At 43.1% G+C, this 22428-nt stretch overlaps 5 protein-coding genes across 10 annotated transcripts; 3 read left to right on the top strand and 2 right to left on the bottom strand.

The window, feature by feature from the left end:
• The first annotated feature begins 4 nt into the window (after positions 1 to 4).
• On the top strand, positions 5 to 12063 carry LOC108602805 (HEAT repeat-containing protein 5B). 5 transcript variants are annotated; one of them, XM_017991027.2, is made up of 8 exons: positions 2598 to 2844; positions 4069 to 4500; positions 4553 to 6208; positions 6266 to 6539; positions 6695 to 6727; positions 7183 to 10858; positions 11442 to 11456; positions 11718 to 12063. In XM_017991027.2, the coding sequence occupies exons 1-8, from the start codon at positions 2780 to 2782 to the stop codon at positions 12044 to 12046; spliced, it is 6480 nt and encodes a 2159-aa protein (XP_017846516.1). In that variant the 5' UTR covers positions 2598 to 2779; the 3' UTR covers positions 12047 to 12063. The 5 variants fall into 5 exon arrangements, with proteins under 5 accessions (XP_017846521.1, XP_017846516.1, XP_017846519.1 ...); XM_017991032.2 differs by lacking the exons at positions 2598 to 2844; positions 11442 to 11456 and adding an exon at positions 5 to 102; XM_017991030.2 differs by lacking the exon at positions 6695 to 6727.
• LOC108602812 lies at positions 1165 to 2246 on the top strand. Its single transcript, XM_017991043.1, has one exon. It carries the CDS (start codon positions 1223 to 1225, stop codon positions 2144 to 2146), a length of 924 nt encoding a protein of 307 aa, XP_017846532.1. The 5' UTR covers positions 1165 to 1222; the 3' UTR covers positions 2147 to 2246.
• On the top strand, positions 12063 to 22427 carry LOC108602806 (aminopeptidase N). 2 transcript variants are annotated; one of them, XM_017991034.2, is made up of 8 exons: positions 12063 to 12151; positions 18859 to 19597; positions 19657 to 19812; positions 19873 to 20589; positions 20652 to 21315; positions 21377 to 21582; positions 21642 to 21950; positions 22015 to 22427. In XM_017991034.2, exons 2-8 carry the CDS (start codon positions 18873 to 18875, stop codon positions 22253 to 22255), a joined length of 3018 nt encoding a protein of 1005 aa, XP_017846523.1. In that variant the 5' UTR covers positions 12063 to 12151; positions 18859 to 18872; the 3' UTR covers positions 22256 to 22427. The 2 variants fall into 2 exon arrangements, with proteins under 2 accessions (XP_017846523.1, XP_017846522.1); XM_017991033.2 differs by lacking the exon at positions 12063 to 12151 and adding an exon at positions 15816 to 16170.
• On the bottom strand, positions 12460 to 14912 carry LOC108602808 (snRNA-activating protein complex subunit 4). Its single transcript, XM_017991037.1, has 3 exons — positions 14347 to 14912; positions 13737 to 14289; positions 12460 to 13676 (listed from the first exon to the last, which is right to left on the bottom strand). The coding sequence occupies exons 1-3, from the start codon at positions 14827 to 14829 to the stop codon at positions 12496 to 12498; spliced, it is 2217 nt and encodes a 738-aa protein (XP_017846526.1). The 5' UTR covers positions 14830 to 14912; the 3' UTR covers positions 12460 to 12495.
• LOC108602815 (complex III assembly factor LYRM7) lies at positions 15067 to 15696 on the bottom strand. Its single transcript, XM_017991046.1, has 4 exons — positions 15647 to 15696; positions 15444 to 15587; positions 15301 to 15382; positions 15067 to 15245 (listed from the first exon to the last, which is right to left on the bottom strand). Exons 1-4 carry the CDS (start codon positions 15668 to 15670, stop codon positions 15082 to 15084), a joined length of 414 nt encoding a protein of 137 aa, XP_017846535.1. The 5' UTR covers positions 15671 to 15696; the 3' UTR covers positions 15067 to 15081.
• Position 22428: the final 1 nt, after the last annotated feature.

Below are 22428 nucleotides of genomic sequence, written 5' to 3'. Positions count from 1 at the left end.
CTTTGAGAAAAATTAATTGGTGATCAAATATTAATCTGAAAAGCAATAATCATGTCAATTCGTGTATTTGCCTAGTGAAGTGAGTGAGAATAGTATAAAACGGTAAGTGCTGCGCGGAAAATAAGCCAAATTAATATGCAATAAAAACATTTGTGATGATGCATATACATATTGTGTATGTGTGCGTGTGTGTGTGTGGGTGCTCCGCTGTCATTTGAGACTGCGACAACACAACACGACAACCTTATATGAGTGCAGCTTTGCTTTTGTTTATTTGCTCAGCGCGGAAATAAGTTTGCGTACTAATATCGGGCAACAGCTAGAGTATTTTATGTATATTAACCCAATTAAGTGTCGTTATAATAGCCACTGAAAGAGCTGTTTACCTTTTGCCGTTATTTTTCGCTCAGCTGCTCTTAAAAGCGAAAACGTTTAACAACATAAGAATCTTGTGACGCAGCCGCAACAGGTTTGCTCTTTAACGGGCACCTCATTATTTACCTGCGGATGCTCTCGATAAAAATTGGTGTGTACATTGATCGATAAAATATTTGTGAGCTGTTAAAGTGTGGCGCAGTAAATTCAAAACTGCATTTTTAATGTAATTTAAGCTTTAAGCATTACATTTAGCGGTCAAGCATGCGTATTCGAAACAATATAAAAAAGATTCTGGTTTGTGGCTTATGCATAAATTAAGGAGACACCGCCTTTGAGATGGTCAAAACTGGTTTATGGCTCAGTTTAAACATCTTTCACTCTTTCCAAGAACAACACTTGAGGACAACATCACATTCTTCTTTTTTTGACGCAACCGCAACACAAGCGGTCGCTGGCCTCTGTTTTAATAACTTTGCCAAAAAAAAAAAAAAAAACACAAGGGAATCTCAGAGATCAGACAAATAACAAACTTTTAAATGCTCTCTAGATGTTTAAAAGGTTTTCTTCTCAATTGAAAATTAAATGAATTCAAAATATTCCAATATTCTGCAATTTCAGAAAAATATATACATGCAGAGTATACGGCAGCGATATTTGTAAAGGCAGGGTATAGCCAAACGTTGTTAACTCTAAGAGTACATATTTTAAAAACAAAAACCAGCTTCATTGTCTTAAGATTCCCGTTGGCGTTTGCCAACTTTCAGTAACCAAACTGTCGCTCTTACGCGCACAAACGCTTTCAACAAAAACTCTTGGCTAACTAAAACCGAAAATCCCAAGTGAAATGCGTAGTTGTTCACTGCTAATGATGCTGATTGGAGCTGGGCTGCTGCTTTCGCCTGCTCAGTCGGCCAATTTATTAGACAGTTATCTACCCGTTTGCATGCAAGCGCTAGCCTATTACATAGATCTACTGCAATATGAACCGCTGCATAGCACCACAGCAGAGCCTCCATTCAGTGTCAATCAGCAGGAAACCAGTAGCACCACTCCACTGCCGTTTATAAGCACAACAACAAGCACAACGCGTACTCCAACTGGGGGATGGTGGCAGTGGGATATGCCACAAACCACTACAACAACGCCACGCCCAATAGCAGCGCCTACAGTGCCACATGGTCCAGCGCTCTTTGCGCCTCCTGCAAAAGCCTTCAAAACTAAACAGTTGGAGGGTCAGCAACTGTTTTTACAAATAAAAAATGATGTGGATTTTGATAAGCTGCCACTCTCCTTGATACGCGATATAGAAACTGAGCCGCTGCATGATGACTTTACCAATGATGTGGAGTCGCTAGATAACTTTTTACGTCTCTATGATGACAACTATGGTCGCGCTGTCCTTGACTTTGATACGGCTATGGATCGCTGGAGCAGCAGCTCCACTGCTGGAAAGAAACGGGTGCCACCCACCAAACCTTATGTGGATTTTTTGCTTGTCTACGATCTGCTCAAGCGTGATGCCAAGGCGGCTAATTTAAGCAAATACGAGGGTTATTCTGATGATTTGCTGCAGCAACTACAGGAGCTGTCCAATGGCTCCTCCGTAAGACAACTGCATACGATTTTCCAACGCCTCTTAGACCGCGGTGATGTGCAACGCAGCGATGTGGTTGCGCGTATCCAGGGCATACTCAAGGATCTGGGCAGTCCCAAAAGTGCCACAGCGCAGGCACTTGTGTTTATACCCAGCATGCAGTTTTTGTCCTAGTTAATAGCTCAATATTTAAATCTTCTTCGTAAATCTATCCACCATGTAATAAATTTGATGAACTTATGTATATGTGTGAGTTATCGATAGCAGTCTTGTTAATTCGTAGTGCAACAGCTGTGCCGACGTCAACTGTTTAGCTCTTCAGTCCACTACGCGCGCTCTTTAACTCTCACGGACACAAACATACCCTATTCAGCTACAAACTGATGTCACAGTTTGCCCCAAAGCTAACACAACTGTAAGTGAGAGCAGTGTTTGGGAGGCTTGAGTTGCCGCTTTTTGCTGCCTGCTGTTCCAGTTGCCGTTTGTATTTGCTACGCGTAGCAAGTGTTCGCTGCCGCTTTGATATACACACACATAAGCAATTTTATCTTTGCAATTAATTCAATCATTTAAAAAGTGCCAATTGTTAATTGTTAATGTTTATTAAATTAGTACGCAGAAATGTAATTTAAACAAATGTTAGGTACTCCGTGTTTGTGGCATGGAAAAACTAAATAGATTTATCGATTTCTGGGAAAGTTGCAAGCGTTGCTGCTGCTGCTGCTGCTGTTGCTGTGGCAAACAATAAATTGCCCAGAAAGAAAGTTTTACAAATTAAAGAAAAAGAAGAAAAAAGTTGTAAACACAATGGAAAACTTAAACTTTGCACGCACACCACAATTTCTGCGCAAAGTTATCTACGAAGCGCGCAGGTAAATAAAAAAGAGAAAAAATTTAAAGCTGCCGACAACAACAACAAGAACAACAACAACAGTGAAGCCACCACCAATGCCGAAGGGCAAAGAGGCAGTCTGTACGGCTGTAAGGCATCCGTAAACGGGGCAGATTGCAATTCTAAGGGGTGGCATGAGATCTGGATGTTGAGGTTGCAATCGCAATGCTAGTATAAAGCCAGCGATTACTGAAACTGTTTTTGTTATTGTTGCGGTGGTTGCTTTTGCACCTTACAGGTTTGACTTGTTTGCAACACACACGCGCGAGGCTTCTAGCGGCATTTTGAAGTGCGCCCAGGGCCAAGCAGGCTGGAGTCTTATGTAACTCAAGCCTGCAGACGTCAATTGTTCTTGCCTCCTTGCTCGCCTCCAGCTGCATAATCCACTCTCTATATATGGCTTTGATTTTCTTCAAGTGTGTATGTATATGTGTGTGTGCCTCCAAGCAGGCAATCCTTTTGTTCTCTGTGGACTATTACCCCATAACCGGCTTGCAATATTTTTTGTGCTCACAAAAATGTAAAACAAAAGAAAATTTTTGCTTTTGCAACGCCCACACTCCCTTGCATAGTGTGTGCTGCTTTTTAAGTGTGACTGTGTACATATGTATGTCAACTGCTGGGTTTTTATCGCCCCAAGGCGACATCATGCACTTATCATTGAATTTATACACACAAGAAAACAATAAGAGTTAAACCTCATTACAGCTTTTGTTTTGTTTTTATCTATTTATTGTATGCATAGCTCATGGACATAGCTATAGCATAAAATAGAGCATTGATTAAATCTAGAGTAGGGCTGCATAAGCTGTGGTTGATTAGACAAAGTCTATCTTCAAGAATTGACAAATGAAGATTGCTTAGATTTTACTTGCGGGCACTACCTCCTCCTCTTAAATGTGACACAACGAAACATTCTCTTTTCAAAGTAGCTTAATTTTCAATATTTAACTTTAGAGCTAATACTATTTGCCAGCTAACAAGTCCAAGGTCAATATCGAGCTGCCCTAACTACACTCGCAGCATCACCACAAAATTGATCAGACAGCTGTAGACACAAACCTTTAAAGTGTGAAAGAGCAGGCAATACACAATTCGAGCAACGGATGGCACTCATTCGTCAACACAGTCTCCCTTTCTCCCACGCACACATGCACATGCATATAAATTAAAATTAAGCTGAAACATTCCATTTGCATTGCAGATCATTTATACATAGTGACGACAACGCCAGAGCAACAGGCCGCTGTTTGGAAGAAGAGGCAATAACGCCACACGAGGAAATGGAACTTGCCCACAGCATGACGCTCAATGAGGAGGCGCTCAAGCAGCTGCCGGAACACAAGCGTTCAGTCTTTGAGCTGGAATGGCTGCGTTATCTGGAAAAGTCGCTCCCGCATCTGTCCAAGCAAGAGATCAAGGCTGGCCAGAAGAAACTAGTGCAGCAGCTAACCGAGCGCATACAGGGCGCTCGTAATTCGCAGAGTCCAGGTCCGCCAATGCGCAAGCTTATTGCCAGTGCCTTGGCCACGCTGTTCTCTGTTGGCGATACCTTCATGCTTTTCGACACTGTGAACGCCTGCAATGATATATTGAAGAATAAAGATGATTCGCCTAGTTACTTGCCTACCAAGCTGTAAGTACTGAGAAGCATTTATTACTTGCAATTAGTTATAATACCTTTTCAGGGCTGCAATTTGTGTGCTTGGATCCATGTACGAGAAGTTGGGCCGCATGATGGGAAGGACCTATGAGGATACAGTGCAAATACTCATACGCACCTTACGCAATGCGGAATCACAGGCTCGCATAGAGATTATGTGTACGCTGGAGAAAGTAAGTGCAGGCATGGGCACAGCCATAGCCAATGTGCATAAGGATATCTACAAAGCGGCCAAGCACTGTCTGCTGGATCGTGTGATGGCGGTGCGTGTGGCTGCCGCACGTTGCATCCTCAAGATGATCTACAGTGCGCCGTTCTTATACCAAACAGAGCTTGAGAGTCTGGCAACACTTTGCTTTCGTGCCTTTGATGGCAGCAATTATGAAGTACGTTGTGCAGTTGCTCAATTGCTAGGCACGCTGCTGGCCTACACACAACAGTTGGCGGAGGCGGCCAACAATAAGAAGACAACGCAGGCTCAGGCACAGCAGGCGGCGTTGGCATTGCAGGCAGCCAAGGGAGGAGCGCTGCGTCTAGTGTCGCTGGACGAGGCGCTGGGCATTCTCATGTCGGGATTTCTACGCGGCGGTGCAAGCTTTCTGAAAGGCACAGGCGAGATTATCAAAGGTAGTTCAGGCGTAAATCGTGAAGTGCGCGTGGGTGTGACCCACGCCTATGTGGTTTTCGTCCAATTCATGGGCAGTGTTTGGCTGGAACGCCAATTGGGTACATTCTTGGCACATGTTTTGGATTTGGTGGCCAATCCCAAGGCAGCATGCTCGCATGTGGATGCTGTCTACTCGCGCAAGTGCATCAATTTTATACTGCGTGCTACGATTGGCAAAATGCTGGGCGAGAAAGCACAAAGCGCTGCCTGCAAGGAGCTCATACAACTGGTGGCCAAGCAAATGAACTCCATAGACTTTAATCCCGAGAATGCCAAGGATTCGAATCAGGAGACACTGTTTAGTCAACATCTGTTGGTTTGCGCACTACAGGAGCTCAGCTCGCTTTTTATAGGCCTGGGCACCACGGCACAAAATCTACTCAGCGATCAGTCGCTCAATGCAATTGATGCCACCTGCGCTGTGTTGGTGCATCCTTGTGCAGCCGCGCGCCTGGCCGCTGCCTGGTGTCTGCGCAGCATTTGCATAGCGGTACCCAGTCAGATAACACCGCTCATTGAACGCTTCATAGAAGCCATAGAGCAGATGCGTTCCTCGCCAGAAGCCATAGCGGGCTATAGCTGCGCCTTAGCGGCCATTTTGGGCAGTGCACGGCATTCGCCTTTGGGCATACCACATACCAAGGGCAAGGTAGTATTCAATTGTGCCGAAGAGCTGCTGCGCTCTGCTTCCCAGAATAGCCGCATGTCGTTGCATCGCACCCAGGCGGGCTGGCTGCTTATAGGCGCCATCATGACGCTTGGCTCGCCTGTGGTTAAGGGTCTGCTGCCACGCATGCTGCTGCTTTGGCGCAACAGCTTTCCCCGCTCCAACAAAGAACTCGAATCGGAGAAGGCGCGTGGCGATGCCTTCACCTGGCAAGTCACGTTGGAGGGACGCGCTGGCGCTTTGTCTGTTATGCATAGCTTTTTGCTTAACTGCCCCGAGCTCGTCAGCGAGGACATCACGCGACGTCTGCTCACGCCCATTGAGAGCGCTCTGGCCATGCTGGTCAAGTAAGACAATCTATAGATGCAATTATTTATCTGTTTTTAATAATTCTCTTTTGACAGCTTGGCCACTGTGCTCAAGAGCTATGGCACTCAACTGAAGGCACCTGCTGCCATGGTGCGTTTGCGTTTATTTGAAACGCTTACGCTGCTGCCGCCCACTGCCTTGGAGGCTTCCTATACGCATCTACTACGCATGCTTGTCTCGGAGTTTACCTTGTCGGATAACGCTGCCAACACCACCAACTCGCTCCTGCGCACGCTCTGTCATGGCGATGACTCTATCATCTTGGGGACTTGGCTGCAGGAGACCAATCATCGGACTATTGAGGATCAGGTTTGTAAACCTTAATCAAGCATTGCTTACACTGGTGCTGGGTTGTAACTGAACATCTATATCTCTCTATATTTCTGTGCTATGCCCCAAATTTCTGTCTTTCTCTCTCTCTCTCTCTGCTATTTTATCTTTAACGATAATATGCGTTTATACAGATGGAGCCAAATCGCAAAGTCGATGGCGAGCATGTAAGTGTTGATCCTGGCAGCCTTTACCGCCACTTAAAATACCAATTTGCATGCAAACAATTCTCTCACAGTTAAATACAGACTGCGAATTGTTTTTACTTTTGGGAAATTATTCATTCCAATTATTCGTAGCTTATAATTAATACTTTTTAAATGCACGTTCGACTCGTACATCAAGCGACCTTCATATTCGCCACATTTGCAGATATTCGCTAGTCCTATGGTTTTTTTTTTTGTATTGTCAAACATTTACATTGAACATATGTATATTATTTATATACTATTTCATTCATTCAATTGTCTTGTTAAGCGCTGCATTAGTTGTTATTTTTTAACAAATTTAAGCATGTTTCTTCATCATACCTCGTCTTGATTAATCTACTAGTAGTTACTTTTTTTAGTGTTACTCTTGCTTACTATAATCTAGCTAATCAAAATGTTTACAACTTTTACAGCTGCAGCCGAATAGCGCTGCTGGCTCCGGTGCCTTGGAGCATGATCCCTGCTGTCTATATCGGCCCAATTGGTCAGCCTACTCGAGTAACAGCAGCAACAACAACAATAACATCAACAGCATACAGCTGATGCACAAGGCTCAACAGTGCCCAGGGCCGCTGCCTCTTGGCGTGGCTGTCATAGACATGTCCGTCACGCTCTATGGCACCATATTTCCCAAGGTGGCAAACAAACATCGCTTGCAGATGTTGGATCATTTCGCCGAGTGCATAAAGCAGGCCAAGAGCAATCGCCAGGAGGCAGTGCAAATGAATATCTTTACAGCGTTGCTTTATGCGTTGAAGCATTTAACAGATAGCAAGACTAGCTTGGGGCAGGAGGATGTGAAGAAGAGCGCAACAAACTTAATTGTCGCCTCGCTTACCAGTAGCAACTCTACCATACGCTGTGCAGCAGGCGAGGCACTGGGACGACTAGCGCAAGTGGTAGGTGATTCGCACTTTACGGCGGAGCTGGCGCAGAATAGCTTTGACAAGCTTAAGTCAGCGAGGGATGTGGTTACACGCACAGGACATTCCCATGCCTTGGGCTGTCTGCATCGCTATGTGGGTGGAATGGGCTCCTCGCAGCATTTGAACACAAGTGTGTCCATATTGTTGGCCTTGGCGCAGGACAGCGCTTCACCAGTTGTCCAAGTGTGGTCGCTCTATGCGTTGGCCCAAATAGCAGACTCTGGTGGTCCCATGTTTCGTGATTATGTGGAGGCTACACTTACGCTGGCATTGAAGCTGCTGTTGAGTGTGCCACAAGCGCATGTGGATGTCCAACAATGCGTTGGTCGCGTAGTCAATGCGCTTATAACCACAGTGGGTCCGGAACTGCAAGGCAATAATCTAAGCATGCGTCAAAGTTTTCTATGCGCAGCGGCGCTGCTGCAGATGCACGGTGATCCTTTGGTGCAAGCAGAGGCTATAGGTTGCCTGCAGCAGCTGCACTTATTCGCCTGCAAATCGCTGCAACTGGAGACGCTGGTGCCCACGCTGGTCAAGATGTTGGGCAGCAACTATTTTATCTTGCGCAAGGCAGCGGTTGCTTGCTTGCGCCAATTGGCGCACCGTGAAGCGAAGGAAGTGTGTGAATTGGCCTTAAGCATGAGCCCGGAGCAGTGTGCCGAGCTGAATATAACCGAGTATGGCTTACCAGGCTTACTCTATGCTATGCTGGATACAGAAACAGATGCGGAGATGCTGAGGAATATACACGATACATTGAACTCCATGCTGCAAGTGCTGGCAGCGGATAATTTAAGCAATTGGTTAAGCCTCTGCAAGAAAGTGTTGACGGTGGCGGTGGAAGGCGGCGGCGGCGTCTTGGCGGAAGAGTCAACAGTGGAAGTCAAGACAAATGCGGATCACCAGCAGTCTGCTGAGGATGACGATGACGAGGAGGAGGAATATGCAGATGATGTTACCGAGTATCGCGCCGAAGAGGATACTTCAACGCATCCGGCGGTGCAGCCACGTTGGCCAACGCGCGTATTTGCTGCACAATGCGTGCGTCGCATTATTGCCAGTTGTGAGGCAGCCAATCCCTTACACTTTGATCTACTGCAAGCCAAGGAACAGCAGCTGATTAAGTCACGCAGTGGCGACTATCTCATACTTCACTTGGCGGAGCTCATACGGATGTCATTCATGGCTGCAACTTCGGATTCCGATCAGCTACGTTTGGAAGGTCTACGCACACTGCAGGAGATCATAGATCGCTTTGCCAATGTGCCAGAGCCTGAATTCCCAGGACATTTGCTGCTGGAGCAGTTTCAAGCACAAGTGGGCGCTGCTTTGCGTCCAGCTTTTGCTCCAGATACGCCCTCGCATGTTACCGCTGCCGCTTGTGAGGTGTGCTCTGCCTGGATAGGCTCTGGTGTAGCGAGGGACATCAGCGACTTGCGCCGCGTGCATCAGTTACTAGTGAGTGCACTCAGCAAACTTTATACGCAAAGCAACAGCACTCAGCTGTATAACGAATCCATGGCAACGCTGGAGAAGCTGAGCATTCTCAAAGCCTGGGCGGAGGTTTACATTGTGGCCATGCTGGGCAATGGCAAAGCGCCAGCTTCGCTGCTGAATCTCACCTCAAGTCGAGATGCAACCGCCACGCAGCTAGTAACAGGCATTGAGGCAACCCTGGATAATCGAGGCGAGAGCTTGTTGTGTCTAGTGCAGCCAGAGCTGCACAATTTAAGCGCACACTGGCTGGCCGCCATGAAGGATCATGCGCTGCTGCTGCTGCCCGCAGAATTTCAATCCCAGCTGCCACGGGATGGCGGCAGCTTCTACACCACGGACACTATTAACTCGGCCAAGCCACATTATCTCAACAGTTGGCCGCCTATATTATATGCTGCCGCCTTGTGGCTACGCGATGAAGGCTTCGCTAGAGATCTACAGAGCAGCTCACCCGAGTCTAACAATAATCAGATCACACATGGCTCATTGTCTGCAGATCGTTTTCATATGATCTTTGGCATTTGTATGGAAGCTTTATGCAGCATGCGCAGCTCGGATAAGCCCAGAAATATTGTGACCTGCTTGCGTGCGCTGCACAGCATCTTTGACTCGGATTGGGCGCGCCGGCAATTGATCAAAGATCGCGCCTTGACTATTGAGCTTTGTCATGTTCTACATCGCCAAATACTAACGCGCGATGAACTTTTGGTGCAGCTGCTTTGTGTGGAGATCTTAAAGCAAACTATACGAGCCACTTGCGAGGATTTGGAGCGTCAGCGTGAGGCTACAGATAATGCCAATGAGTTGGAGCTGGGTGAAGGCAGCGTAATGCAACCTGGAACCTCCCATGTCTATGCTGTGCTCGAAGTCTGTCTTTGCCTCTTTGTGCGCCAGATACCCACTCTCAATCCCAGCAAGCAAAGTGCTTTGCAGCTGGACTATGCCTATGCCAAGCACTCGTCCAGCTTCTTCTCGGTGCTTGCTGACGACAATGCTTTGCTTGTGGCAAGCGGCTTGCAGTGCGTTGAGCAGCTACTGGAGCTGTGCACGCCAAGCGGTGCACTCAACATACTGCCCACCATTCTCTATATGACCACCAGCATTATTCGCGAAATTGCCAACAAGTCTGCTATTGATAGCAGCATTCTGGCTAACACTAGCGCTGTGCAGGCGGCGCTTCATTGCCTGCGCGCTGTTTGCGTGCATCGCTGGGCCCAGCAGCCCGAGACGCGGGAACAATGGCAACAGTTGCTCCAAAGCGCCTTGGCCACCATTATTGATCTAACCAAAACGGCCGGCGATCAGGAGGAACGTAAAGTGGATGAGGTTACCATGCTGCTTGCTATTGCCGTCTTTATCCTACACACACCCGCAACTGTTGTCTCGGCTCCCTCTTTGCAATATCCTTGCATTAATCACTTCCGCCAGTGCCTGCAGTCGGAGCATCTGTCGGTTAAGCTTAAGTGCATTGAGACCACACGTTCCATTTTTAGTCAAGCAGAGCTCAAGACAGCCACGCCTTATATACATGCCCTAGCGCCGCGCATTATTGAATCTCTGTATGCCGAGTCGAGCAAGACACCCTGTAGCGAACTGGAACTGCAGTTTACCCTTGAAAGCATTATCACAGTGGAGCAGCTAATTGATCTGGCAGAGCCGCAGCATCGTAAGTAACTTTATCAAAACCTAGTACATAATGTCCTTAATTCTGTTCCGAATCAGATTTTCATGAACAAATTAGAGGATTAAAAAATTCTTTTCAGCAGCTTCAAAGTACAGTGGATGCTCCCTAATTAGAATGTAATTTAAAATATTTTGAGATTAAAATTTAAAATCACTAATATAGAGCGAGCGTCCACTGTATATTTTTAACCGTACATACTTATGCATAAGCATTTGTTTTAGTTCAAGTAAATATTAGAGAATTTCTGAATAGTAATAGGTGTTTAGGAGTGCTAGTTTTAGTTTGATGTTATTTTAACCCGTTGTCTAATTCGGAGCAGAAATTAGTTAAGATTGAAAGAAATCCCCCGAAACTTCTTTAAAACATCTACGTCTGTACTAATAAAAATAATGCTCTTTCAATTTGTTAGCTTTAAGACAATTATATAGTAGTCAATGATTGTTTATTTATATATTGCTCTGCTCTCTCTCTTTCTCTCTACGTCCTTTCTCTTTTTTATTATTGCTTTTAATCATGCGCTCATAAAACTCAACTCAAAAACCAAAATTTTTCAAAATATTCTTAGGAAACTTGCTTCAAGGTAAAAATATCAAAAAAAGATTCATTCAACTATTGCACGTCTTGCACAAATCGATGTTTAAAGAAAAATTAATTGCACATTTCACAAAAAAACATTGCAAAGTAAACATCAACTAGATTAAACTGTACTATATTATAGTTAATTAGCTGCTGTATCAAACGCTTTAAGTGTTGTTTACATTTAGCATGCATATATGTAAAACTTAAATATGTATATATATTTATGATTTATGCTAATCGAAATTGTTTAAACTTTATGCAGATATACAAATGCTGACGCTGCTAGTGCCTGTCCTAATTGGTTACCTGGCGGATGCGAGTAAGCTACGCTCTTTGCCCAAATATCAACGACAGCTGCATGAGCAATCGCTGCAATGGCTGCTTAAGATTGGACCCAAATATCCGCAAGAGTTCAAGACATTGGTGGGCCAAAAGCCCGAGCTCCGTCAAAAACTGGAGGGAGCCATACGCAATCAACAGCAGTCCATTAATATGGCACAGAAAGCCAGTGAGGCGCAACGCAATGGCAACTTGGCCAAGCCACAGAAGCCCAGCATTAAGCTGAAGACGGATTTTAGCAATTTCCAATAAGAAGTCCATTTATACATACATATTTAAACTATAGCCATTAGCAATAACTATTTTGAGCTGGCTAAATTGTTTTGCTTTAATTTTATGCTAAGAAACATACGATACGTAAGTACCTAATGCAACTATATACACTTTACATAACATACACTTTATATATAATGCATATAAGCTCCTTATGTAAACATGCTTGTATAATGTTTTACATTAAACGCCTAATTAAGTCGCTTCTGTTGTTAGTTATGAACTATGAATACAATTATTTATTTTCAATATTAAGGATATTTATGTAATGGTTATGCTCACATTTAAAGTTGATTTGGGATTCTATATTTTTCAATGAAAACTTGTTATTCGCCAAAGATATCGAAGCAAATTATAAAGAACTGTAGAACTATATTTACTATTATAAATTATTAAAGCTAAACTTAATCAAAATGAAAGTGAAAGCTTTATCCAAACTCTTGCTTGATAAGCTCAGTTGGCTCTGATTTAGGACTATGATGCTCTAACTCCAGCTCTTCAACCAAACTGCGACTTGAATGTTTAGCAGACGACAGCTCATCTGTGGGATGTGCCGCTTTGGCCAGTGCTGGTGTTGCTGGTGCTTCTGAGTTATAGTTGGCAGTAAGTCGTGACTCCACACTTAAAGCTGCTGGCAGCTCTTCAAACATTGAGGTTTCCAGGCGACTAAGCAATGTGGTGCGGTAAAACAAAGAGCGCAAGCGTTGTCTAAACAACTGCACTGCCGCTTGAGATTCGTCATAGTCCAAGGTACTCTCAGCACGTGCCTTCTTGCTAGAGAGTACCGAGTGTATGCAAATGGCACGGAAACCCGTCATGGTGCACCAGTTGGGTGGCAGCAATAATGCTGGTGCTGCTGAGGTTGAGTGGACTGACAATTGACGGAACAATTTCTTGTAGCAGCGATTTAGTGCCTTAGGCAGCGTTGGACAGTTGACGATTTTAACCGCTGTTGAGATAGGCACTTCAATGCTCAAAGCTCTCATTACCATTTGCAGATTGTTTGTGTTGCTAGGCAGCAGTAGAGGTGTTGCTTGTGGCACATTTAAATTTAAATTATAAGCGTACTTGAAGTACTCATAAAATTGCAGCTCCAAGCCACGTAGTGGTGCAAGTCGCTGCTGCATCGGCTCACGTCTGGGTCTCTTTGCCCTGTTAGAGCGTTTGCTTAAAGCAGTTTCATCTATCAAGGCTGAAGGATCCTTTTGCCATTCTTCTAAGCGCTGCAGCCAGTTCTCTGGTGTTACCTGCGCGTTCTTGTGGCATTTGCGACGTGGTATATCCGCCACTGTGGCATGAGAGTTCTGTTCCAAGAAACGTTTGATAACAAGAAAGCGTGTGCGACAGCTGGTTCGTGTATGATTGCCCAGAAAATTTGCGCAGTTGACCCATTGCGGCCCATGGTTTCCAACAAAATCCATTAATTTGGTATCATCATCCACAGACCAGCAATCCGTCTTATTCCTCTGTGCCAGTACATTGTGATAGCGTGTCCGCAATTGTGCTAAGGAGCGATTTGGAAATAACGTGCGCGGAAAGCAATTGAATTTGCCATTGTATTCTTCATAGGCAGCAAATAGCTGAAAGTCTTCCTTCGGCGTAAAAGGCTCTGAAAATTAATAATTTTTTGTTATAACAATTCAGCGAGAGAGTTTAACCACTAACTAACCACGACTTATGCTTGGATGAAGCACATACGTATAACGTCCTATTAATGTTGATCTGGATCGGCCTGGAAAATGCTCTACAACCTGCGACCAATTGATGACGCCATTAACTGTGTTACGGAGCACTACCTTGCGTAAGCGTTCGTTATCCTCATGAACCCATTTATAGTTGCTTGTTGGCTCCAATTGCAAACGTAGCGTTGTTTGTCTGCGAACAAAGCATTGATAGTCCGAGCGCTGAGGCACTGCTGCGGCAATTGCCTGCCAATCTTGAAGCGCATGTTTCCTGGCTGCTGCCAGCAGCTGCTCATCCTCGTCGGGGCTCCAGTCGTCGCGTTTCAGTTGCGGCTGTAAATAAACCAGCCACATGGCCTCACAACTGTAAGGTGAATGCCTATGGTCGACATCTAAGCTGCTTATCTGATGCCAGTCAATGCTAAAGCTGCTATCCGCAGCACCTAATAAATTGGAAATAGTTTGCTCATGTGCAGCAATGCGTTTGCGCTTGCGTGCCTGATCAGAGGGAAGAGTCCCAAAGCTTGCATGCTCCACTAGCTGTAATTATAGTAAAATTATAGCTTGGGGCTAAAATTATTAATAACAATTGTGTACCTGCTGTTTAATGCCCATTACAACATTGCGTTTATCCAGCACTGTCCACACATGCTTAGAGCGCATATCAAAGTCTGTGGGAAACATCTCAGTATAGCAACGCTTCTCATAATCCTCGTTGTTTGGACAGCTGCGTCCGTCCACATCACGAAAATATAGATTCCCTTTAAAACGAAACGTACCTCCGCGCAGCACTGCGCCGCTTTTATTTATATTGTCGGCTGCAGCAGGCCCATCTGTTGAGCTTGCCGCACGCCTGCACTGTCGGCGTATCAATATTTGTTCGTTGCGTGCGTAGCGTTCCCTCACTAGCTGCAACAGCTCTATCATACGCCTGCGCAACTGTTCCAGACGCCGCTGCATCTCCTGGTTCAACAACAAGGTATTTCCTTCATTTTGCTCACTGTTAGTTTTGGTAAGCAATGTATTTATTTCCTGCAGCAATTCTCTTTGACTTTGCTGCAAGCTGTCTATGTCACACATGCTTATTCATTAATTCAAACACTTCATACGCAAATTAATTTAGCACAAACTGTTGATTTGTAAACGTTTTGTGTTTTGCTTATACATGCATGTAGCTTATACATTTTCTTGCAGTGGCGGGCGAACTGGATGACAGTGTGCTGAGCAAATACAGTGGTTACACAGCACAAATAAAATAAAATACTAATAATAATCAACAATATTTATATTTTATTCAACAAAGATTTATATTTTATCCTAAAATACATATTTTTACTGCTTTCGCGTATTGATTTCCTTTTCTAGAGCTTCCATTGCCGCGCCGCCGCAACAGCCAGTGTTCTTATCTCCACGCCTTCTCCGTGGTTTCTCAATGATCGCATCTGGATTGAAGACAACATTGTCCAGACGCGTAATGTCAGGCGTTATACGTAGCTCTAAAAACAAAAATGAATTTAGTATTTGGCAAAGAATTATATAAGAAGTAATCACCATAAACGTCGTCCTCGCGCTTTTTGGCTTGTATAACATTCGTGCGCAATTCATGCTCGCAGTCATTGGCGAGTTGTATCATCTAACAAGAGAATATTGTTTAGATTTTGGCTAGAAACAGCTTAGCTAATGAATGCACTTACCTTTTGGATCTCCTCCTGGTTAGTTTCATTGCGATTTTGTTGAAAAGATTCGTTGATTTTTTGACGGCCAGCAATCAGCGCTGTTTCATCGCCTTGGAAAACATACTGCCGTGTGCGATGCAGTTTCTTAAACGCACTTAGCGCCTGTTGTTTTTTAATAAATTATCAAGTTTTATTTATGTTTATTATTATCAACAGCTCACCTGCCGCCGTAAATGTTGAGACATAATTTTAACACTAAACAGCAACAGCTGTGATTTATCGATTCACAGCACTACACTCGATAACAGACTTGTATTTAATTTATATTTTTGCAATTTGGTAACACTGTTACTTGTTTGATTTTCTCGCTTACAAATTGTGAACGGCCGTTACGGTAAACGGTTGTGCTTTGTTCCCGCTTTCGTCATTTGTAAAAATTGCATTTGCATGTGCATGTGTATATGTACGCGAACGCGTGAAAACAATAGCTGCGTAGATCTTTAATTAAATTATCTGTCAAAAACTTGCCCTGACCGTCAGGCATTCAGACATTTATGCAAATTCTTTGCCATACGCGCGCGAATAGAGTGTAATTGTGTGTTAGTGTACTTGTATGTATAAACGTGCCATATGCGTTTAAAGAATAGCGGTTAAAACTACATAGCTGTAAAACTGTCAAAAGACCCACTCAGCAAAAGGGGCGAGCGGAGAGAGAAAGAGAAGAAGAAACAGCCGCAGGTGTAAGGTAAACAACAATTTCAAGATTCTGTTATCCTTCGTCCTATTTGCATTGCGATAATTTGATTTTAATGTTTTCCAACTTTTATGTACATATGTACATATGTATATATGTATTTGATGCGCGTTCAGATCCAGATGTGTGTAGTGCCATTTACGATTTTGCGGGTGAACTCTTCTCGTTCTTCTTGTTGTTATTGTTGCTGCTCATTTAAATTATTTGCAAGCACACACACAATCGCACTCGCAAGTTGCTTGTACGTATTAGTGTATACATAAGCTATGGACTTATCAACACTTCATTTAATTTCGCCTTTTATTTATGGACAATTTTAAATTTGTTTATTTTTTCATTGCGTTCACAACAACATATCACACATGTATTTTTTTAATAGTTGTTTTATACACAAAACATATGCGATATTTTCATGATACTTAGCTTGCAAAAAGTTTAGCATGAGTGCAAAAAGTTATACATTTTCGGCAGTAAGCTAATATATTAGGAAAATCTATTTGAAGTTGCGTCTCTATTAGGCGTTTGTTGAAATAAAATTAGACCACTAGTGTAAATTGGCAAATTCAGCGCCAGATCACTGCTTTATACCGAAAAAAGTTTGAATGAGGCTGCGAGAGAAAGAGATAGCTAGATAGCTGATGGGGGCAGCAGCTAACACACCCTACATTCGTTGAAAGCATTAGCAGCTGTATTATTAGCATATTTCATTCATACTAGTGCTATAAATATGCTTCCTAAACTACAGAACGCTCGTAAAGCATGGGGAATAAAAAAAAACTTGTATGAATCTCGCAAAAAATTCCAAAAACCATAAATCTAAATAAAGTGTTTAACCACTGACAAATGGAAAATTAAAAAAAAAATAGAGTATCTTAAAGTTGTATGTATGAAAAAGGCAAAGAAAGCCAGCTCCAAGCATAAGGAGGAGATAGAGCATTATTTTACAAATTAAGAATGAGATACTGATGCTCGTTTATTTTTTTAGTTTGTTTTAGCTTAGGTTCACTCTAGTTCAGTACTGCCGGATTGATAACTTTATCTCTTAAGCTAAACACAATTTTAATAAATAATTGCATTATTGCTACATCATCATCGTATGTACTTTTGGGATTTTATTTATGTACTTGATCCCTGCAAGTTATTGGTATACATTATACCAACGCTTTGGGAATTAAAGTTCTATCTGCCCCAGCGCCTAACGCAACGACAATTGAGATGATTCTAGTCACACTCACACTCACACACACACACACTTACATGCCGGGGTGTCACATCATTTCAGTTTTTAATGAAGGTGCCGGCATTGACGGCGTCTCTGCCCGCCTCTGCTCCAATTGCCATTCGCTTAATTGTTGCAATTTGCAGCAGCCAACAGATCAACTTAATGCCATAATGTCATAACTTAATTACTTGACATTTTGGGGGAGACAATTGCGCGCATGAATAGTATATACTCATGTACAATATAAATTTGCAAAAATAATGCTGGAATTATTCAAATTTTTAGTTAGCTCGTACTCCATCCAATGAGGCGTCTCTAGTGAAGTACAGAGCACAAAGAGTTTGCCTATGTTAATAAGCACACAATACATATGCATATAAATTTGTATGTACAAATGTGCGTGCAATAGCTAATAAAAATCTTAAATAGCTTGTATGCTAATGTTAAGCTTAGTCATGCCTCGCCTTAGCTCTGGCTAATTGATGTTAATAGATTCAAAATTATTATGTCTTGTGAATTGACAAATGTTTTTATTCACAAGGAACTATGTAGTACATTTGTTACAAATAATTAATTATTTTGATAATTTATATATAGTATACATATATGTAAATATATGAATTACATTTAAATTTTGAGCTCTGGGAATTATATTAAACTGCTTTGAATAAGCTGTTGGCATTTAAAATATTGGGCCGACTTAATCAGGTTTCTGTATACCCATTACATTTTTCATGGGAAACTATCATGGGGAATTAATTATATTATCGTTTTGCTTTTTAAATGTTGATCTCTTAGTTGGGGAAAAAACAAACAACTGGTAATGCTTTTAATTAAATTAGAACTTGAATTGAGTTAAAGCGAAGCTTAGCCATGTGTACTAGCAGGTTTGTTAGTATCTTATTACTGAACCATTCATACACCTAGTATTCAGACAGTAGCATAGTTTGAATAATTATATATAGTTATACTCAGACACGTATTGTCTGTAATTATAGGTAGTAAAATAGATAAAATAGACCTTTAAATAAATCAAAAAATATATTTTTTGTTACTATGCATATTAAATTGGGGGCTCATTTTCTACTAATTTAAAATGCAACTTTGTATTTTCCAAGTGTACTACGCTCGGTAAATTATTTAAAATGAAATCTGAGCTGTTGCTGCAGTTTTGTCAAGAGGGGTAAATTGCATAATTAAGTTGCAAACAAGTAAGTTTAATCCCTGGTGAAGGGAGAAATTATTAACCACAAGTTCAATGCGTTAAAGGCACGAGGGAAACCACTTAAGTGGTAGCATGACAGGCTGAGATTGCAAGGACTGATAAAAGCAGTTGAATCTGAAGCTCAATATCAGATTACACTATATACATAGATACGTATCAGTTAAGCAACGGAAGTGGGAAGTGGCGATGTATGTTAGTACTTCCTGCTAATTGACAGCTACTGCCTCTTTAGTTCCAGGTCACGTTATGGTGGTTAAGGAGATGCCGTTGCATGAGAGTCTCAACATGGAGCAACGGTCCAACGCCAACAGTTTACCTACAACAACAACAGCACCAACAACAACAACATTTTCTAGCATGGGCAGACGGTTTAGTGTGTCCTTGACCACAGCGGTACTGTTGGCATCATTTTTCATCTGCACGCTGCTCGCTGTGGGCTTTATAGTCTATAACTTTGCAACCTGTGCGCAGCTGGACTCCGAGAGCGGCGAGGACATACTTTGCACCAAATTGCATTTGCGCAAAGCAAATCAATTGCATGGCGCCAAAACGGCACCAAAATATGATCAAGATGTGCGCCTGCCACGTTCTTTACAACCTTTAAAGTATAATCTAACGATCGTGCCACAAATGAGCGGTAACTTTAGTTTCACGGGCGCCGTGCAGATAAACGTGCTGGCGCTGGAGGATTGCTACAACATTACCATGCACGCTGAGGAGCTTAATATAACGCGCAACGATGTTGCCGTCTATCGTGTACTGTCTACGGGCAGCAAAGAGCAACGCGAGCCAGATAGTCTACGTATTCATAAGCAGTATCTGGTGAGCGCCAAACAGTTTTTTGTCATCCAATTGTATGATAAACTACAGCGTGGATCGGAGTATATAGTGCATATACGATTTTCTGGCATCATACAGGACTATTTGCAAGGATTCTATCGCAGCTCCTATGAGGTGCTCAATGAGACTAGGTATGAAAATAGACTGAAATTAGTTTGCATATGCATAAGTCATATAAACTTTCTTACAGATGGGTCGCCTCCACACAGTTTCAAGCAACTGATGCGCGTCGGGCCTTTCCCTGCTTTGATGAACCTGCGCTGAAGGCAAACTTTACTCTGCATATAGCCCGACCGCGTCAGCTAACCACCATTTCCAACATGCCCATAGTGTACAGTAATAACCAGTAAGTTAACCTCTTAAAGCCATATCTATGAATGCCATTTTAACTGTTGTGCCTTTCTAGCGAATCGTTACCCAATTATGTGTGGGATCACTTTGCTGAATCGCTGCCCATGTCCACATATTTGGTGGCCTATGCCATAACCGACTTCACTCATATTTCTTCGGGGAACTTTTCGGTTTGGGCACGCGCTGATGCCATTAAGTCGGCGGAGTATGCGCTGAGCGTTGGTCCCAAGATTTTGGACTTTTTGCAGAATTTCTTTGGAGTCCCTTTTCCCTTGCCCAAGATTGATATGATAGCACTGCCCGAGTTTCAGGCAGGTGCTATGGAAAACTGGGGTCTCATTACCTTTCGCGAGACAGCCATGTTGTATGAGAAGGGCGTGGCGATTGCCAGCAATAAACAACGTGTGGCGACTGTGGTGGGCCACGAGCTGGCGCATCAATGGTTTGGCAATTTGGTCACACCCAGCTGGTGGACAGATATTTGGTTGAATGAAGGATTCGCTAGCTATATGGAGTTCCTTACAGCAAACGCCGTGGCTCCGGAATGGAAGCTGCTAGATGAGTTTGTGGTGAATGAGCTGCAGACGGTATTTCAACTGGATGCGCTCACCACTTCACATAAAATCTCACAGGAAGTGGGCAACCCGCAAGAGATTTCGGAAATTTTTGATCGTATTTCGTATGCTAAGGGCTCAACTGTCATACGCATGATGAGTCACTTTCTAACTGATGCTGTCTTTCGTCGTGGTCTAAGCAAATATCTGAGGGAAATGTTAGTAGCCCAGCTTATTTATTGAAAGAAACGTAGAAATATTTGTGTTTATTTCATTATAGGGCCTATAAATCGGCCACTCAGGATGATCTATGGCGTTTTCTAACTGACGAGGCCAAAGCTTCAGGCTTGCTTGACAACAGCACTAGCGTTAAAGCCATTATGGACACTTGGACTTTGCAAACAGGCTATCCTGTTGTGAAAGTTTCGCGTCATCCCAATTCAGATGCTGTGCGTTTGGAGCAGACGCGCTTTGTCTATGGCAATAGCAGCAAGGCAGACGAGCAGCTACTCTGGTGGATACCTATTACTGCGACCACAGCCGAGGAGCTAAACTTTGAGAACACGCGTCCAAGCACCTGGATACCACGTACTAGCAGCTATGAGTTAACAAATCGCAATCTATCCATTGCTAAATGGTTCATTTTTAATATACAACAAACGGGTTATTATCGAGTCAACTATGATTTGGACAATTGGCGTGCGGTGACGGAACATTTGTTGAATGCTGGCCAATATACACAAATCGCGCCCGCAAATCGTGCACAGCTCTTAGATGATGTCTTAAACCTGGCGAAAGGTTCATATTTATCCTACGATACGGCTATGAATTTGACACGCTATTTGGGGCATGAAACGAACCACGTACCCTGGAAGGCGGCCATTACGAACTTTAATTTTATAGATGCCATGTTTGTCAACTCGGGGGACTATGATTTACTTAAGGTAGATGCATCCGACTTAAGCCTGATTCTTGTTTCTAAACCTTAATATCTCTCTTTTGTAGAACTATTTGCTGAAAATGCTACGCAAAGTGTACTCGGAGGTGGTGGATCAAGACTCACCAGCTGCCAACGAAGATGTGCCGTTGCAGCTGAAACGCGCTGAAATACTTAACATGGCCTGCCATTTAGGACATCAGCAGTGCATCTCCGAAAGCAACAAACAATTTCAAAATTGGGTGCAAACACCCAATCCAGATGCTTACAACCCGTAAATATTTAGACGCCATAAATTACAAATGAAAACTAATCGCTTTGATTATATTCTAGCATTAATCCCAATATGCGTGGCATAGTTTACTGCTCAGCTATACAATATGGCTCGGAGTATGAATGGGATTTTGCTTTTGATCGCTACTTAAAGACGCCTGTGTCCAGTGAGAAGGAGCTACTTCTTAGTGCCATGGGTTGCTCCAAGGAACCATGGATACTGTATCGTTATCTGCGTCGTTCCATAGCTGGACAACACATACGCAAACAGGATATGTTGCGTGTATTTGCTGCTGTATCTAATACTATAGTGGGCCAGCAGATAGCATTTGATTTTCTGCGCAACAATTGGCAGACAATTAATGTCTAGTAAGCTAAAATTATAAAAATGATATTTGAATTATCAACTAATGTTACTTATCTTAAACTTTAGTATGGGCTCACAGGTGTCTAACATACACACGCTGCTGCGCTTCGCCACCAAGCGCATGAATTCAATGTTTCAGCTAAGCGAGCTGGAGGAATTTGTGCGTCATGCGCGCTGGGTGTATGATCGTCCTATACAGCAAATTTTGGAACAAGTTGAGGTGAATGTGGACTGGATGAATCGTAACTATAAATCCATAGTTAAGTGGTTGCAGGAGCAGCAGCCCGAGAGCAGTTTGTACATGTAGAAAACAGTATTAACAAACATCAGTGCATTTAAAACTGTAATGTCTTTAGTATTTATGTCGTGTAAGCCAAAGAAACACAAAACGTTAGGGCCCGTCCGTTCACTGTTTTTAACATAATTTAAATTTGTGCAAGCTTTTAATTTTAATTATGTATAACGAGAATCTTTGTATTT

The sequence above is a fragment of the Drosophila busckii genome, chromosome 3R, assembly GCF_011750605.1.
Source record: "Drosophila busckii strain San Diego stock center, stock number 13000-0081.31 chromosome 3R, ASM1175060v1, whole genome shotgun sequence".
NCBI lineage: Eukaryota > Metazoa > Arthropoda > Insecta > Diptera > Drosophilidae > Drosophila > Drosophila busckii.
The sequence above is the reverse complement of the archived record's forward strand: the minus strand, read 5'-3'. Positions and strand labels throughout refer to the sequence as shown.